This window comes from Parus major, chromosome 5 (assembly GCF_001522545.3).
Source record: "Parus major isolate Abel chromosome 5, Parus_major1.1, whole genome shotgun sequence".
Lineage (NCBI taxonomy): Eukaryota > Metazoa > Chordata > Aves > Passeriformes > Paridae > Parus > Parus major.
The window spans coordinates 5,198,519-5,218,295 of NC_031774.1; the positions used below are offsets into that span (position 1 = coordinate 5,198,519).

At 39.4% G+C, this 19,777-nt stretch overlaps 1 protein-coding gene across 3 annotated transcripts in view; it reads left to right on the top strand.

The window, feature by feature from the left end:
- Positions 1 to 19,777, top strand: part of TRIM66 (tripartite motif containing 66) — a 44,480-nt gene that overhangs the window by 6,342 nt on the left and 18,361 nt on the right. The window contains exons 2-10 of one of the 3 annotated variants that reach the window (XM_033515241.1): positions 3,814 to 3,917; positions 7,578 to 7,725; positions 11,817 to 11,949; positions 12,756 to 12,872; positions 13,663 to 13,777; positions 14,746 to 14,892; positions 15,019 to 15,136; positions 16,225 to 17,069; positions 18,032 to 18,202. In XM_033515241.1, coding sequence (XP_033371132.1) covers positions 3,814 to 3,917; positions 7,578 to 7,725; positions 11,817 to 11,949; positions 12,756 to 12,872; positions 13,663 to 13,777; positions 14,746 to 14,892; positions 15,019 to 15,136; positions 16,225 to 17,069; positions 18,032 to 18,202 — 1,898 coding nt within the window. The remainder of the gene's footprint in view (positions 1 to 3,813; positions 3,918 to 7,577; positions 7,726 to 11,816; positions 11,950 to 12,755; positions 12,873 to 13,662; positions 13,778 to 14,745; positions 14,893 to 15,018; positions 15,137 to 16,224; positions 17,070 to 18,031; positions 18,203 to 19,777) is intronic. The other 2 variants (XM_033515243.1, XM_033515242.1) reach the window with 2 other exon arrangements.

Here is a 19,777-nt window from a genome sequence, read left to right on the forward strand (position 1 = left end):
ATTTGCTTAATTTCAGGTTAATTGCTCCACAGTCCATTTTGTAGTGTATTTATTATGCCAAGCTAACTTTTGATTCTTTGGGGAATTCATATTGAAAAAGATGGGGCATTTCCATAGAGCACAGATGCTTTTATTAAGTGGAAAAGGTATCAAATAAACCCAATTAGCGGAACAAGTGTGATCTCCAAAGCCACCATGCTCAGGGAGTCCCTCTTTTAGCAAGATGCAAATTTGTCTCCTGTGCTTCTATTAAAATTTTAGATATAGGATTCAGTATTAGGTGTTTCTGATTAGCCCACCTGTGAGTAGGAAATGACTTTTGATACTCTATTGCTGTGGTGTCCCCATTATTTTTCTTCTTAATTGCTCTTTTAAAAAAAATTTCAAAACTTTTTAAAATTAAGCTGATGGCTCTGCATGCCTTCTGTTCATCTCAAGGGAGTTTTAGATATGAAATCATTATAATTTACAATTACTTGGATATTTAAGACACACTCTGTCATTTACTCAATCAAAGCTGTACTTGGTGGTCTGAAACAAAGCTCTGACCTGTGCAACTTGCTCCCTGTGTATCTCTGGAACAAAACTGATTTTAGCAGCGTAACATGGATGTAAAACCTGGGAGAAAATTGTGCTGTGCCATCCAGGGCATCACTTTTAGGTGATAATAATACTAAGGGTAATATTAGTCAGCAGTAATGTCATTGACCTTCAAACTGTTGATTGCATTTCTCAGCACATATACAGGGGAGGCTTTTGTGGAGAACTGAAATCCATGCATGATTTATGCTTTCAAAGTGTGAAAATTGTCAAAGTTTTTCTTTTTTTTATAATTTAAAAACACTGTAAAGGTTGTCTTGCTCATTATCAAACTAAATGCATTCTAATTATGTTGTATGCTATACTTCAGTGGTTTGTAACAAATTAGCAGAATTTAAAGCTCATGTGAAGGTGCCTGAGGCTATAAGCATTCCATGAAGTATCATTCAATTGTTTTAATTTGATTTAACATTCTGCACTAACAGAGTGGTGTTGGAACATAATAAAGCAGTAACTTCAGTAGTAACCTTTTTTACCTTATGTAGTGTGTCAATAGAGGCTGTCCTGGCTGGGACAAAGCCCCATGCCTTTGTTTCCCAGTTAGCAGCTGTTCCCAGAAATGCTTTGTGCGTGCTCACCTGCACAGCACGTGAATGAGAGAGTAACTGTGAGAGTCATGGACTTCTTACTTCAGAAAGTCACCTGTTGGCTATTCCCTTTAGGTCCATTTGCAGGGCATTATGTAGCCTCAGTGTGCAGGTTTTCTCTCCGTGTTAGCCAGATCAAGAGCTGGCAATGCTGTTATGGGAGAAAGAAACTGGTTCCAGGTCTCCAAGGGCTCAAGGCAGCTCTGTGAAGTCAGGAGCTGGTTTCCTCTTGACTGCACTGAGAATTAGAGCACGTCCTGTGAGACTTATTTGAGAAGCTGCTTGCAGAGTAGGTATCTTGCTTCCTAGCTTATCAATCAGAATGTATCCATCTTTTCGTTCCTGCTGCATTCCAGCTGTGCCACTTTGTACAGGGCTGGCAGGGAAACTTGAGGAGTGTTTCAGCTCCCAGGAATTAGCTCTGCCATTCACCAGTGCTTGTAGTGAGCAGCATTTACAAGGAGTAGGAGGCACTGTCAGTGTAACACAGCTTGTCTCGCCTCCTCCTGCTTTTACGTGTCTCCAGAGGACAGAGCTGCTAGCAGACACCTCAGAGTCTCAGACTGTAATTTGGGAAAGCTTGGAGAGGTTTCAGTGACACCAATATAAAAGAATTGTGTTGTGCTAGGGTGTAACATGGGAAAATGTGATTAGCTACAAAAACTGTAGGTAATTCAGATACTTTTTCAGCTGCGGTCCTTATAGGAAGGATGCAAAATAGAGGAGCTGTTAAAAAGGCTTCTTCAGCTTTCTGCCATCGTGGGCATTTTTATCAGATAATTTTTTAGCACCTTTGTAACTCCTGCCAGCAAACACCCTTAAACAAGGCTCAGTTTACATGCCTGATGAGCAGAGCACTGGAAATTGCTTGTTACCCTTTCCCCTGGGGTGACTTGTGGCTGAGTAGCACAGTCACCTGTGGGCACAGCCTGTTCCTTCTCATGTCTGCATGAGTGCTCAGGTCTGTACAAAATACACAGTTCAACAAGTGGTTTAGATAGATCATGGTCTGCTACTAGGGCCCCCAAATCACATTTCTGTTTTAAATGCAACCTTGAAAAATAGAAAACAGTTATGCTTTTGGGTTTAGATTTGGGCTAAAAAAGATCTAAAGCTCATGGAAGAGGTACTTAGTGAGAGATACTTTTAAAAGAAGATGTACCAGAACTGTTTCTTCAGAACATTTGTGAGTGGAAGTGAATGTGTTCAGACCTCTGACTGGGTAGTGCTGCTGTCAGAAGTGGTAATGTAGGAATGTTTTGAGGTCTCTGTGTCCTGTCAATATAAAATGCTGCTGTTAAAGTTACAGTAGCCCAGCTCTGAAACTGGGAGACATTCAGAATCAGCATTCTGCCCCTGGCCAGGGACTGCAGGAGCCATATCCCAAGGGACAGGTAATACCAAGCACCTGGAAAACAGGAGAGTCTCTGGTAATGGTGTAATGTGAAGAATAATAGAAAACTTAAGGTTTAATTAACTTACAGGCCACTGTCCATGTGCAAAAATAATTTTGAGCTAAGGGGAAAAAGCCCATTGAACAGTAGAATGTCGTCATTGATCTTGCTTTAAAACCTTGCTTTAGGTGAGTTTAAACCAGTTAGTCATAGAACATATTGTTGTTAGTTATCATAAATAGATGACTTGGCAAGGTGAGGATAGCATGGAAATTCTGTTCTTAACAAAATGGAAAAAACTTGGATTAAAAAAAATGATACACCTTGATAAGGTGAAATAGACTGACACACCAGCACCCTCTCTACAGGACTGTTTTTACATCTACAGTAGCTTGCAGGAATGTGGCCAGAAAAATGCAGTATCCTTCTACAAAAACCCCAAACCAACACACTGGAGCTTCTAGCCAAATATAATAGAGCTCCTAGCCCAAGAAGTCAAGAAATGAAATATCAGAGGTGCAAAAATGGAGGTGTTTGATTATGGACCCATGCTTGACCTCTTGGTTCTCAGCCCAGGCAGACACTGAGATTCACCTCAGCTGTGCTCAGTTAATTAATGAGGGTGGAGCTAGGTTCTGCTGCTCACTTTGCTTTGGGGGAGATCGTGTTTTGCCACCTCTAGATTTACTAATTTTCCTTATGAAACTTTTTTTTTTTCTCCTTTGTCTTTTTTCTGACTTACTGTTTCTGCCAGCAGCATGTTATTCCCCTGTCACTTCACCTGGATTGCATCTTGCACTGTAAAACTGGTATTAAGGAGTTTGTGTTTTATGCTTGGGTACAGCTCTAGTGGAGTAAAGCTGGTCCAGAACCACAGAAAATCCCAGAAAACACAAGTAGATCTGTAACAAAGGGGTATAGTTTAAAGTGCAGCTCAGTTTTAAACGTCTCCCAGCCAGGTGAGAATTTGGACATGCAGGTATCATTAATAAACAATAAATCAACTGAAATATGGTGTTTTTCTAGGAATTTTGTTGCTTTGTTTTTCTTTTCTATATATTGAACCAGGTCTAGCCACTTAGGGCTTGAAGAATGCCTTAGTTTCCTGGAACTGCCCATGTGATACAAAAAAGCCACTGAAGTGTGGTTTATATAATTTCCTGGTTCACATGGCTGGTGTGCATTGCTTTATTTGTGGTGGTTTTCTTTTCTTTTTTTTTAAAAAAATTCAGGTATCCTTTCCTGCCCTGTGTGCAAACAGACCTGCTTTGCAAGGGATGTAGTTGAGAATTTCTTCCTCAAGGACTTTCCCATTTGTGATTCAGCTATGGCAAAGGTAAGTGAAAGCCACTAAACTGTGGCTTTTTGAAACCCTGCCAGATGAACACTGAAAACAGAGAAAATCTCATTTTGAACAGCAAAGACTCTCTTATAGTTTTCTTATGCAGTGCTGTAATTACTTCATTGCCAGAGATAGACATACTCCCTTCATAGTAATCTTAAAACTTTAATTGAAGAATGAGTTTTACTCTTTGTATTTTAAATAGTCCATTAAAAATATTGATACTAATGTATCTGTGATAATCAATATATTAGGAAGGTACTGAATGTCTTGGATTCCTCCTTGTCCTCTTCTGCTCTCAACTCAAACTAAACAACCACAAAATTGTTAGGATTAAAAGGGATCTTTGGAGATCGTCCAGTCCAACTCCCCACCAAGGCAGGGTCACAGGAGCAGTGACACAGGAACACATTCAGGGGGGTTTGAATGTCTCCAGAGAGGGAGATTCCATGATCCTCCTGGGAGCTGATCCTGGATCTAACACCCTCATTTTGAGGTGGAGCTTCTCCTGTTTCAGTTTGTGGCCACTGCTCCTTGTCCCATCCCTGGGCACCACTGAAAAGTGTCTGGCATCCTCTCAGCCCACCTTTGAGATATTTATAAGCATTAATGAGATCCCCTCTCAGCTTTCTCTCAACTAACCAGGCCCAGCTCCAGCCTCTCCTCATTAGAGAGATGCCCCAGACCCCTCATCTTCTTTGTGGCCTCTGCTGGACCCTCTCCAGTGGCTCCTTGTCTCTCTTGAGTTATGGAGACCAGAATTGAGGAGAATACTCTGGATGTGACCTCTCTGGAGCTGAGGAGGGGTGAGGATCCCCTCTCTCTACCTGCTAGCCACAGAAGCTGGCTCTTGACTAAATTGTTACACCAACATCACCCATTAGGTCATGTGAGCAGTTATAATTTCTGATTATCTCTTTTAATGGTTAAAAAAGTCACATCATATTGCAGTTTCCCACTGGGGAATGGATTCAAAGGAAGGTATTGGATTACTACTTTAGTCTTGAATTGGCACTGTACATAGGTGATTTAATTTCTGTTAAATACCCAGTAACAAGCAGGACTATTCTCACAGCTTTGTAGCTGCCACCAGCTTGGGTGGAGAGGAGGGACAGAGAAAGCTGGGTATTCTTAAAAAGTAAATAGTGTAAAACCTAATCCACAGAGTGTTCTGGGGAAATAAAAATAATTAAGGCAAGCAAATTGTGTTGACACCTCCAGGTGTGCATTGCTTGCAGAGTGCAACATAAGTTGGTCTAAAACAAGAAAGGGTGTATTCACATGCACTCTCCAAAGAGAGGAAGAAAATTCACAAGATACTGCTGAGTTTTTAAAATGCACTTTTTATACTGGGATTTCTTAATTATAGTGACTTGCATCATTTACTTTTTAATGAGAATTTATGTAGAAAGGAAATCAAATGAGAATATCTAATGTCTTCAAAAGCACTAGATTATTTTTTCAAACCATCCTTAAAAGAAGGTTTTTCTTTTCTGTAATCCCTCAGGAGTCCTAAGAGCAGTTCAGTAGTGCAGATTTCTCACTGGAGCATAGGAGTACCCTAGAGCAACTTGTGAACCTTCAGTTTTTGGCTTCCTTTTTATTAAGTCTAATCACATAGCTTTGCTTCCTTACTGTCTTTAACCACTACCATCACACCCAAAATTACAGCCACAGTTTCACCACCAGTGACATCAAAAGAAGAAGCACCAGATCATCCACCTGAGACATGGCTGAGCTGCCATCATCCTAATTTTCTTTACATGTTCAAATATGAGTCTGTCAAGGCTCGTAGCGAAGAGTTTGGAAGCAGCAAGGTGTCTCTCAGTGTGTGAGAGAGTGAAGCATGAATGATAGAATGTGCTACATGCCAGCAGCAGCAGTCTCAAAAATATGCAATTCAGAATCTCTTGCCCAAAAGCCCATTTCCACACCATAAATAATGTAACTCTGGGAAAACTCTGCAACTTAAAAGTGATGTTAACCCAGTACAGTGTCATTATAAATTCCAGTCAGACTGACAGCTGAACTGTTACAGGTAAACCTGTGCTAGAGCAGGTTGGGTTATGGCAGAGAGGGCAGAGCATTCCCCAACTTTTTCCTAAACTGCACCTAGGTGGGGACATTTTAGATCAGTCACTTCTTTCTATACAACAGTCTTTGTTCCCCAAATTAAATATTCTTGCATTTTGGTTTTATAAGTTTTATTAGGCTTTTTGGTTTAAATTATTGTATGTACCTCTTGGAAAATGTTGCTATGCAGATGACTAAAATAGCATGTTGGCTTGCACAAACAATTCCCTCTCTAGATAATTAAACACATTTAAAACTTTGCTTTGTTGTCTTATTGTCAAGAATTGCTCAATCTGTTTGAGAATGAATGAATATTTAGAAACTCTTGAGTAATGGCTTGATAAGAGACCTGTTGTGAAATGCCAGACCTGCCAAAGGAAATGATAAAATTTAAATTAATTTTAGCAGAACAAAGATTTTTCTTCTTGTGCTGAAGTGAGTCAGAGCTTGACACGTGTCTCAGAATTTAGGTGGATATGAATGTTCCACTTAATGTTAAAGCTGTGATTTAAAACTGAGGCAACCAGCCAAGAACTGCAATAGTTATTCCTTCAGACTTTCTATTTCCTGAGGCACCATGAGGAGAAATCCTTCCATTACCCTCACCAGAACTTCCATCAGGGGTTATGAGCTGAGCACAGGCTGCTGTATCCTCCTCTTTGTGTGTCCCATCGAAGAGTTGGGATGTAACTATTTCAGTTCACAGCTGAATTGATGATAAGCTGATGTCCAGCAGAAAGGACAGTGCAGGAAGTGATTTTGCCATCTATTCCTATACGCTTGAGTAGCCCTGAGTAGAAGCAATATTGAGGAGATACATGGTGTGCATAGCTATAGTAGATATATTGTAAGTTTAATAAAGTGGTGGTAAAGCCTTTCTGCTTTGATGATGGTAACTTTACTTCTCTGTGCTCACTCTGCCCATGAGTACCTATTTAATGTGGTAATGTGGTAACATTTTAGTGGTTGTGGTGAGCCAAATACATGAATATTGGGGATTTTGAAAGAAGGTGTTTTATTCCTAGAGCAAATCCTTTTTAAAAGAGTTATCATTGTAGCTGCCTTGACTCTTGAGTTCATTCTGGACACCAAATATCGAATTCCCCACCTCATTTCTGTGCTGCTCTGTTCATTTCCCCCTTAGTGACATGTCCAGGCAGCATGGCCTGTAGAGCAAAGGGCATTCCCTAAACTGCTGAGGCGTTAGAGAGAGTACTTAATTAAGGTTTCCAGGTCTCCTCATGTTCCTGTGCTTTGTGTTTCCAGTTCACCACATGTGATATCAGGATATAAACTGAGCTCTTTTCTGGTCCTTTCCTCATAGCAGAGGATAGGAATGAAGTTTTTCATTAATAGTATGGGGGCGTCCCCATGTTGTTTTCTAGATTGTCTCACCATGAGGATGTTTTATATGTTTTTCTGAATGTTACACAATTACAACCAGAGTCTTAAAACAACTTGAATTACTTTAGTCTGAGGACAAAAAAAAAAATATTAAGCTCACCAATTGAATCTGTCTGTTAAAGACAACAGTTTGTACAGCTGATTTGTTATGTGTGTAATTGTGCTTCTTGTTCTTAGAGCTGCTCCATGTGCAAAGAGAAGAGACCTGCCCACAGTCTCTGTATAAGATGCAATAAGTGGTTGTGCAGTTCTTGTACAGAGGAGCACAGACATGGCAAGGAACCTGGAGATCGCTTCCTGTCTGTACCCCTGAAAGCCTGCACAGGTACTGGGGACACACTGGGATTTTCTTTCTTCTCTTTCTTCTCATATCACTTATTCAGGTGCAAAAGGAGCAGTTCAGGCTCTGTACCACAGACACCAGGCTCAGAAGGATTTGTACATGTCAGCAAGAGATTATGTGACTTTTCTCCAACTTCAGGGCCATTGCCACAATCAGTGTTTCATGATACTGGAAAAAAGAGTTTGGATATTTGTGTTCCACAGATAGGATCTTCTCCTTTCTAATCCATGGAGTGATGGGACAGGGTTAGGAGGCCTACAACATCAACAAGCCTTGCCCTTTCTGTATTTCTGTCCCAGTTTGGGTAATTTTATTGAGGAAATTGTGACAAAACAATTCCTGTGCATATGGACAAGGTGTGTGAGGGAGTCACAGACAGCAAAAGGCTGTGATCATTACAGGATGTTCATTCTTTTCTTTACCTGTGTGTCAGAAATCTGCAGCAGACTATGCTAACCTAAACTTACAAGAGCAATTTTTAACTAAAAATAAGAATTTGTGCTGCACATTTATTCTTCTTCATAAGGAAGATGAAGGACAGAAAAAGGAGTCAAAGTAGCCCACTGATTATTCTTTTTATTTTATTTTCCTTTAGGATTTTCCTTGTGGAAGTCTAGACTTGCCATAGATGGAGTTTTTAAATACTAGGTGGTCATATCAAACAGAGTTTGAGGCTCTTGAGACAAAATATGCCATTGCCTAATAGAGTGTAAACAAAAGAAGTCCCTAAGAATGGTTACAATAAAAAAGCACAAATTACATTTAAATGTTTTTTGGGTCTTTTCTAGAGAATAATATAAACTGAAGTCCCCCAGTCTCCCTTCAAATGTCCTGATGGGATGGACAATATGTTTTTCTTCTCAGGTTGATGACAAGATAAGGACTGTGGTTTTGAGGCTCCAACTGTTTATAATTTCATGTCACTTTAGCTAAGATTCCCAGCACATATTGTTAACAAATACTGGTAAGAATTTATATGTGTGGCTTAGCTCTGTGTGTATGCTATATAAATAAAAAGTTGTAGACACATAAAAATATGAGAAAGAATTTTAGTTTAGTACTAAATTCCACATGCTGAACAAAACACAAACAAGGAGCTTGGTAGATCATATATAGACTAGTTAATATAGAAATTATTTGGAATGTAATTTGTGCTTTTTTATTTATGCTATTATTTATGTAGGTTGTTTCTATTTTGGACATAGATATCCCTTCAGAATAGTTCAAAGAAAGCAAATACTAGGGTATTCTAGAATTCAGACTGTTGTTTGTTATTTTTCTTCTGAAAATAAGCAAACACTATAATCAGTCTGTATAGAGTGTTCTGAAAGCATCCACCTTCTCTTAAGAGATTTTGCAATTTTAAACTGTTCTGTCTTTTGGCATTTCCCTTGTAAGGACCAGACTTTCTTTGGTCAGTGTTAGAGTCCTTGGGTCAGAAATGAAATAAAACAGCAAAACACCCTCACCAAACACATTAAATCCTTCCCATTTCTATTAATTTTAATAAACTATTTCTTGAGTGACAGAGTTAGAGGAGCCTGGCTCCCATGGGAAACCTTTCTGCTATACTTCTGTTTTCTTTCAAGGCAGACTATGTGCCTGTAAAAGCAAAGTCAGAGTCATTGGAAATTATGGAAGTGGAGGCAGAACTCTGTTAGCTGGGATTGCTTTTCCAAAGTTGACATCAACTGATCAGAGGAGCAGGGATTTAAAACTTTCTGTTAATTATTCAAGAGATCCACCTGAGATAAAGAAAATATAGGCTGAAGGAAATGGTGACTCAAATGATGAATTATCAGAATTTAGGGCAGCTGAGCTTTATCTGGTCACCAAGGGAGGTTCTTTTTAAGAATCTAAAATGGGTAGTTGTGGTTAGATACTTGCTTCTAGAAAAATCAGGGTTGTGCCCTTGCTTAGTACCTGATTTCTAAGTATTAAACTTATTTCAAAACTGAAAAGTATTGCTCTGAGCTGAGTAAAAAGTAGGTCAAGAATACCATGGCTCAGTGGCAGTTCTCACTGATGTGTCAACTGAGTCAGGGGATTACTAGTGGCAGAGGCTGTGGGTCTGTGTTGCAATTAGATAATACTGATTTTATTCTTGGTTTGCATTTGAAATCTGCTTGTCTCTTAAATCTTCCATGGTATTAAAAAACCCCAATGAATTCTCTGGGTTGATTGCAATCACCCAAAGGCTAAAGAACCCTTCAGAGAGAGAAAAAGCAGGGAGGAAATCATTATATAGGACTTCATGAAACATTGACCTTAAAGACCACATCTCATTATGAATTTGAATTTAATATGGAAAACTAGATTTGGGTTTATAGAAAAACAGCTTGTCTGCTCTGCAGATACTGAATGCTTTCAAAAGCTTTTCCAGCCCATAAACCTTCAGAAAGTTATTATGGTCTTTTTTTTTTTTTTTTTCCCTTTTAAGGTCTGATCATGTAGGGGTTGATCTTTGACACCCTTGTTGGATATATATTGGTTGTACAACCTTGTTATTTGCTTGCCAGCTGCAGGTTTTAATACAAAAGCACCTATTTGCAATATAATCAGAAAAAAAAAAAAAATTGCTGTCAAGGTGAATTCAGTTTGATCCTTTCTAGTAGAAAATATTGGAGTGGGTTAAAAAAACCTCAATCTAATTTCTTCCTTTATTAATGCTACCTATTAGCATTTGATTTAGTAATGAAATAAACCAATAAACTTCCCTGAAGACCAAAGCATGATACTGCAGTAAATAATTCATAAAAATGTAAGCTATGTAAGGCTGTTATATGAAATCTTCACATAATCTGTCACAAATTATCTTCTTGCACATTGTTAAGAAGGTGGAATGAAAGTCAATTGAACTGGAGGAAATAAATCAAGCTCCTCGGAAATATTTAGAGTAGATAGCAATCTAAAAACTGGGCAGTTTGACCTGTGTTTTTTAGAGAGTGGCATGGATTTTCTCCATGTTTGCATTGTCACTGACATTGTCATGTCAGCCATGGGATTTTTTTAGCCTTTCTGTTTTTCTGTTGAGAATTTTACAATTTGCAAATGAAGTGACTGAGCCAGTATAGCTTGCTGTACTCTGTGGGACTGTGTTATTGCAATAGTTATCACTTCTGAATCTATAAAAGGCTTCCTTTTGCTACAGCATGAGAGCATGGTCTGTGCCCCAGGTTGGTTTTTTTTAAAAAATGTATAGATAAGTAAGAAGTTTGGTGTGGGAAAATGGAAATATTTCTTCTTATTTCATATGAGCAGATAATGATGTATAAATTATTAATGCCTTTATATAATTTAAAGTTTTTATCATCTAAGAATGATGGTTTTGTTTAGTTTCTCACATGTTGGTAAAGAATGATGTCTTTGTTGGAGTACTGTGAGGAAGCAATTGAGCCTTTCTTTGGTGGTAAAGTGTTGGCTTTGCCATGGTTTATCTTTGTCTTTTTCTGGCATCTTTGTTGACAGTGTTCCTTCTTTCTAAAGCAATTCTACCATTTAGAAAAAAGGCAAGAATAGATTGTACACAAATAAGGTTTCCAGTTTGCATGTCCGTTCTTACTCTTTATCACACTACTCTTTAGAAAATCCTTTTAAGGACAGATTTTAGGGCCTAATATCAGCACCAGCTGCCAAAGTTTATGAACAGCATTGCAACAAAAAAAAACTTAGAAAACAACTGCTCATGTTTTAAGAACAAAGGATTCCCTTGCTTCTGCTATGACTGCAAGTTTATTTAATATATTTGCTATTCTACGTTTCACAATAGTTTTGTCGAGTGGTTTACCAGAGCAGGGCATTTAAAGTTGTGAGGCAGGTGCTCCAAATCATGATAGTTTAAACTCACAAGAGTTTAGAGGACAGCATGATTCGTTTTGATGGCTTGTTTGCAGCTCCATTTGTAGGATGTGTAAGGGAAAAATACAAACAAACCCAGCCTCAAATCATCAGCTGGCTCCAGGTTCCATGCCTTTAAAAAATGCCATTGAGACTTTCCATGGAATCTTGAGTTTGGTTACTGTTTTTCTGGGCTCTCCTCCTTGTCAATGACACCCTTGCTTTGCACTCCTCAGCAGCTGAGGATGAAGCAAGGGAGTTTTCCTCGTTTTGCCTGGCACACCCTCAAGAGCTGCTGAAGGTGTTTTGTGAGAGCTGTGACACCCTCACCTGCCGCATCTGCCTCCTGTCAGAGCACAAGGAGCACAGGTATGGGAAAAAACAGGTTCACATGTTTTTATATAGAATTTAAAAGTTTAATGGAAAGGCAATTAGGAGATAAAAATAAAGTATACAGATATGGCATTCAGCCAAGAGGGCACACCTTACTGACAAAGATTGTCCCTTAAAAACAGAACCCTACAACATATCCATAAATTCTCATACATATTCAGACATTCTTCTTAAGGTTTTGATGTTCCTTTGTTTAGTTTTTAACTTGCCCCCTTCCCACTAGATCAATCTTCTTGGCACCACTGAGTTTTACATCCTCTGATAATGGGTGCAATAAATTCCTCCCTTGGAGAACTGCTGTGTTCATCTGGACAAGATAATCCAAGAATGCAGGGGGGTTTCTGACTATCTTTTCAGTCTCTGGGTTATATAAACAAAAGTAGTTTGTGCTTTAATATCATGTTATAGCCTGACTTATATATGTATTATACCACTGTTTCTAAGTTTCATCAATAACAGAAATAAAACTGTGTTAATACAACAAAGTTTTCTAACCTTATACATATAACGTTCATGTTAATATTTGCGAAAAGCCAATAATATAATATGCACTTACAACAGGTACCTCAGTGCTGAGCAGCTCAGCAGTATTCAGCACTTCTCAGCTGTGCTTTCCAGCTGAAGCTGCAGGCTGGTCTGAATTTAAAAGCCACAGCAAACTCAGTTCAGTTGTTTTACTCCTGAGTGGTTTAACACAGGGCTCACAGGAACCCTCCCTGCTCTCACCTGTTCACTCATGAGCATGGAAAACCATGGGGTGAGAATTTCCCCTTCTTCCACAGGTTCAGGCATCTTGATGAAGCTCTGCAAAATCAGAGACTTATCCTGGAGAATGTCATAACTAAGGTGGAGGAGAAAAAGAATGGGATTCAGGTTTCAGCTAAACAGATTGAAGACAGGTAATTTCTACGCCCCCTGGTTGTTTTTTTTCCCACTCCATGGAAGTAGGTGATCTGTAAAAATAATATTTTCACTAAATGTAGGTTAACAGAATTAAATGCAGCTGCTATTGCTTTTTTTTCTTGGAGGGTAGAAAAGAATGGGGAGATTAAAAACATCAAATTCATGTTTAAGTGGTACTGACAAGTCATGGCGTTGTAATTCATGATTCCATACTCTTTGTAAGGCATGTGACAGCTGACTTCAGAGTTAAGATTTCTTTGTATAATCTGTTTCTGAACTAGAATTTGACAATATTACAAATAAAGATATTTTTTAAGATACTTATTTCTTCAAGGAACCTCAAAATAAGGTTCAATTTCAGTCAAGCTGACTATAAAAATGAAAATATTTAATTATTTGAACTGGATTTCAGCTACTGATTATGCATTTAGTAGCTGTTGGATCTCTCCTCTGCATTAATAAAACCATTTCAAGAGCACAAATCTATTTATACTGTTTATAATCCAGTATAACCTGGAAGTTTTGGATATATTATATAGGTATTTGTTGAAAAAGAACTAAAGACTGCTCTTGGCATGATGTTTGAGAGACTCCATCAGCATTAGCATGTCACATCCAGAGAGGGGTGGTCAGGGTTCAGAGAAGTGGGGGAGAGGTGATGGGGAATGAGAGAATTTTCACTGCAGTTCTGTCAGCAGGCAGATCAGCCCTTGTAGCAAACAACTGCTGAGCACTGAATCCGTGGCACAGCTGGCTCATCCAGGGATTTGTACCTCTTACCCATAGGCTGCTTGAACTAAAACATCTGTACAAAAAGGTGGAAAACCAAATAAAAATGGCCAAGATGGTTCTGATGAATGAAATTGATAAACGAATGAATATCCTCCTTGAACAACTGGAAGTAAGGCTAGTTTATTTTGATATCTTGGGAAATCAAACTAAATTAAATTTAATCCCAGTGCCGGTGGAAAGAATATAGACTGTGGGAGCTATTGTCCCATTCCTTATATTTTCATATATAATATTAACATAATATTATTCTATTTATAATACTAATATTTGTGCGTGTTAATAATAATTAATTAGGATACAGTATTTAAAATTATATATCTATTTAAATATATAGAATGTATTAAATATATGTTTATTTAAAGAAATTATTTATTAATTTATTTGATAATGAATATAAATTAATTTAGCATTATATAGATTTATTTATAATATTTAATAATAAATAATATATAGTATTTTCAAATATTTGGGGTTTTTTTCTGCAGCCTTTTATGTGGAATCAGTGGTTAACAAAGATTCGGGCCAAAGTGGCAAAATGTTTCCTTATCATGAGTTAACCACATTTTCTAATGCCTTTACAAAGAAAATGTGTTTGTTAGAAAACAAACCAGCTTCTGATTTTAATGTTTAATTTGTAGGAGCCCACTTGCAGCACAATTAACACCCTGTTTCAGAAATAATTATTTGGTCTAATTTCTGTAACAGCACGTCCGAGTTTTGACTCTTCATTTTTTGGATGTTCAGTTGAAGGATGTAAGATCTTATTTTGAAATGTGCTGAGGGGAAAAGTTGCTGATCAGAATTTCCAGGCAAGAAAGTAGCCCAGGTGCAAATTTCATCCAACTTCTGCAGCTTTCTTGGGTTATGTTAATTCTGTTAAACTAAGGCCAGAATGATGCAGATTTGCTCCTGAGGAAGTCATTGCTCTTCCTGAATTCAGGCTTATCTTCTGAGTTGGATTTACTTTCCTTTCTGTGGGAAGAACAGCATTGCTGCAAACACTAGTGCCAATGATTGCATCTATTATGTGTTTCTGAAGAATGACAGCCCTTTTCTACTGATTCATGTTATTAACAGAAAATCACCAGTGAGAGGAAGCAGAGGCTGGAGCAACAACTGCAAGGTGTTGTGGTTTTAGGCAGACAGGTAGAACACGTCCAGAACTTCATCAGCTGGGCCGTGTGTAGCAAAAAACCCATCCCATTTCTCTTCAGTAAGGAGCTGGTAAGAGCAATGCTTGTCGTGCAGTAATTGTGAGAGCTGTTTTAAGGATTTGATGTTGCTGAAGTAAAGCATTTTTCAGGATCTTGGAACTGTGAATAAAATCATTGTCCTTGAATGTGTCACCAGATTGTGTTTCAGATCCAGCGCTTGCTGGAGACGAGCTGTAACACGGACACGGGCCCTCCTCTGAGGATCAGGTTCACTTGGGATCCCTCCTACTGGACCAAGCAGCTCTCCAGCTTGGGTAAGAGAACTGGAACAGGCAAATGCACAAAGCTAGGCTAGACAGATGTGGACAATACAGTACCTCCCCTGAAGGGCTCTCCCTTTTTCTTTTGACCTGCAGTTGTTTTGAAACTCTTGCTAGGTTCTGGAGAAAGATGAATGTGGCTGAACTTTCCTGTTGTTCTCCCCATTTATAGCCATTCACCAGAAGACCACTGAGATGTCTGGTGCTTTCACTCTCTTAGTGGCCCAATGAGCTGAGCAGTGTTGAGACACTTGCAATTGATGGGCACAAAGACACTTTAATGCACTTACTGTAGAATAATTACTTATAATTATTGTAATAATTATAATTATTACAATAATAATGGAATTATTATAATAATACTAGTAATAATATTACCTAATACTAATATTACCTATATAACTGATGTCCATACAGTGACTTTGTTTCCCAGCAGCTACAGATTTCCCAGCTGCAATGGGAACTGTAAATTCTGTAAATTACTGTAAATTCAGCTCAGTGGGCTAAACAATGATCTAAAAGATCAGTTCTCTTCCTATTTAAAGGTATTAAAAACTAATAGGGGTAAAACACTATCAAAAGTATTGCAAGAGTCATCAAGAGTACTCTCTTGATGAAAAACATGGACAAGATCACTTAGATAACTTCATAGGTCACTTCTATTTCCAGCCTTTATGGGTCTCACCTACATAACATTAGTCTTTTTTATTTTTGTCACTTGCACCCTGGAAGCTGTCTTTTGTACCTGTGCTTATGGATGAGAAGATAAGCTCATACTTCAGTAAAAAATGAAAGGGCAAGTCATATCCATCAGTTAAGATAAAATAAGGTCAATTTTTCAAAGTGTTTGCTGGGTAATTCCATGAGTTCCTCTGATATCAGTGGGAGCTTGGTGTGAATTGGTATAACTAGATAAATACTGGAAAATTTGTCTTGAACATATGTTGGCAGACTGTTTGGATAGGATATTTGTATATCTTTTATATTTGAAATGTGAATGATGGCCATTTCCTTGTGTACAACTTTTACTGTATAAGTTTTTCAAGCCCATAGCAGGGAGTAAATTTGCTTTTTTTCCCCAGGGGTTTTCACAGTGGAAGGAGGACACATTTCTCACCCAGACATGCTACTCTGTGGAAATATCCAGGGGTTACAGCCCTCTCTGTACCATGGGCACCAGTCCCCAGCCTCCCAGCTGGAGAGCAGCCAGCCCCAGCAGTTCCCACCTGCCATGCAGTGTTCTGCACCCCTGTGCTGCTCCCACTGCCTCAGCAAAGCCCAGCCTTCCTACCAGGACATGAACCACCACAAGAGCTTCCACCAGCCTCCTGCCCTTCAGCAGCAGCACTTCCCTCTGCAGTACAGCCTGCAGCACCAGGACAGGGAGCCACGGGCTGTCCCCCAGCCTGGGAAGGTCCCGCAGGCCGGGCTGGAGCAGCAGCCACGCTCGGAGCTGGAGAACGTGTCTGGGAGGGTGGGAAAGCCCTTCCCAGCCCAGCAGCTGCAGCAGGGCTGTGCTGGTGTCTCCCACGAGGCTCAGCAGGTTCACACGAGCCACCCACAGGCTCCTGTGCAGACATCAGCTGTGGGAGTGCAGCTGGGCCATCTCCAGAAGATGAAATCCCACCACGTGCTGCAGCCACCCCAGCAGCAGCAGCAGCTGCCACTGACACCCCCCACACCAGGACATGACGAGAGCAGCCACAAGCAAGTCATCCAGCAGAGCCTGGACATGATGCACCACCAGTTTGAGCTGGAGGAGATGAAAAAGGATCTGGAGCTTCTCCTGCAGGCCCAGGGACAGTCCAGCTTGCAGCTGAACCAAGCCAAGCCACCTCAGCATGTTCAGCAGACTATAGTTGGTCAGATCAACTACATAGTGAGGCAGCCAACCCCAGCACAGCCACAAGTCCAAGATGAAGCACAAGTATGTTGTCTCAAAGTAATTTCCTACTGCATTTAGTCAGTGTGAGTTCAGAAATTGAACACAACTTTGAGAGTTCATGTATTTCTCTGAACCCTCTGTTGGTGTTTTGTCTGTGTGCAGCAGAGAGGCTTCATGCCTCATGCAGATTGGGCCAAAATTTTCTGTAAAGTGCTGCATAACCACCCTGGATCCCAAAGAGCTGAGTGTCTTCACAGATAAGGGAGAGCAGCAACATGGGAAAATAAAAACACCATCACTCCTCCTTTGTAAATAGGTGACTGGAGGACTGCAGTAGTTTCACTCTGAATTTCAACTCTTTTTTACTGGAAACATTAAGCCCTGAGTCCTTAAAAAGCATTAGATTCTGTATTATTATTGAAGGGAGCGAAGACAATTTCTTGGTCTGAGAGTTATTTCCCATTCTCTTGCTGTTGCACCATGTATTTAAGATTCTTGTCATTGTCCACACATGCTGTTGTGCTACAGCTTTGTCAGCAGGGCTAATCTCTTCCCTTTTCCTCTGTTAGTAAGAATCCTTCTTTTGAAAGAGGGACAGTGCTTGGTGGTGAGCATCCAAACTACAAGGCAGACCAGCTGCAGAAAAAAGTGAAATTCATTTAAAATGGTGGAAAGGTGGCTTGGACTTCCCAATGTGTAAATTCTGTGGAACTGCCACCTTGAATAATTCTCAAAGTAGATTACCTGCAAGGGCAGACTGCAGGCTTTTGGCATAGCTTTGCATTTTAGCATCTTTATCGAGTCTTTTTTTTTTTTTAGGACTTCAATAATGTTTGAGAGAAATCTTTCTCCATTTATCTCTCTGCTTAGGGTTGCCTTGAACATCTCTGCTGTTTTAGTCTTTTTGGGCTTGTCATAATGTGTATGCTGTGAGTTGTTGTGAATTTGTTATCGTTTTTCTTTCTGAGATGTTGAAAAGACAAATTCTCATTTGTGATTTGTAGGTCTGTGAGAGCTCCACAGAGGCTGATGCCCAGAAGCCTGTCATTCCTCTTGACAAAAGTGACAGTCCCTCCTTGTCACAATCATTAGATGAAGAATCATTAGTCCATGATGTCAGGATCCACTCCCCTGAGCACACACTGCAGCAATCAACGTTACATCCAGTGAGAAAGGTATAAAGAACTTTTTTTTAAAAAAAAAATAAATTAAAGGGAAAACATGATTTGATAATATTGAACGTGGCATTGGAGCTTGCAGTGAGGTGGAATAAAAATTGAAATGCACTAAAAGTCAGCTAAATGGCTTGAAAGTTTTGGAAGATGGTAACAGCCTAACCTTGTGTGCATCTGCCAGTGAGGTGCCAGGATGAGCAACTCTTCTAGAGGCTGATAGTGTTTAGGTCTGGCTGGAAGGATTGTTAGACACGAACTGGCAAATAAATAAAAGCTCTCTTTCTTTCTGGCTCCTATGTCTAGGGATTTAATTACCAGGACTTGCTAACTACCATACTAAAAGTGGTTAATTTGAAAAAAATAAATAAAGCAGGAATCAGGGGTGCTGATGAAATTGGGCCTGAGCAGCAGTCTTCCAAACAGTTGCCCCAGAAACAACACCACTAATTACTGCTGAAAGCAGGGTGCCTTAAATTCTGTTATTCTCCTTCACATTGTTCTTGTATAAGCAGAAAAATCACAACTTCTGTATATCTAGAATATTTTAATATGAGATAGAGCCAGGCTTCGGTTTTCCCTCTTACTGTGAGGCTCTGACCATTGAAGAAGCAGCATGAGCACAACCAGGAAGGCCAACAGTTATCAGTAGAGCCTTGCTGGCTCTGGATATCACCTGTGTTTGTGAAGCAGAGAAGCTGCCTTTTACTTCTCTGTACAGTGTGTTTAAAACACTCCAAGCAGCACATCATATTCTGTTTTTTTAAATGTGTTTGTTACTTCAGTGCATGACTCATTCTGTGTACCATGTAGAAGACTTTCATAGTATTTTTTTTTTCTTGGAATTTGTCTGTGGAATATTGTGGAAGTACTTGTCTTTCTATTCTGAAAAAGCAAGTTATTTTTCCTCCTTCTGTATGTGACTTTGTTGATGTAACATATTTATGATGCAATACCCATCCAGAGAATTGCTGGAGATTCCTTTGGGAGCTGCAGAGATACAGGCCTGGAAGCAGTGTGCAAATCAGATTTGAAAGTCACAAAGAAATCTGTTTTGTGGACCTGTAATGGAAGGTTACACAACAGCTTAAGCTAGAAATGTCAGAAAGAGGAAAGAAAATTGAAACAGGTGTGCAGGAGAGAGAGACCAGTGTGGTCTGATGGGAAAAGCAGGAATAATAAAGGAGAAAGGGCTGATTTGTTGCTGTAGAAGCTGAGAAGGTGGCAAAAGGAGGATACACATAGGGAAAAGAAAAAAGGATTTTGTTTCTAATGGTGCTAAGAAGTCTATGCTCTTGAGCAGAAAGCATGGGGGTGTCTGGTTCTTTGAGGTGCCCAGTACCTCTTCAAGAAGTGAGATTGTTCAACAGCTACAGAACCCCATCTTTGCTTGTATTCATCTCTTCTAATGAGCTGTTTGGGATGAAGACATCTGGGGGGATGAAGATACTGACAGCTCTGGCAATGGCAAATTGGAAATGATGAAGGGAAAAAGCACAGCAAGTAAACCCTTGAAATATATTCTCCATGAATGCTCCTTAAAGATGTCTCAGTGCTTTTGCTGACAATTGGATTCAA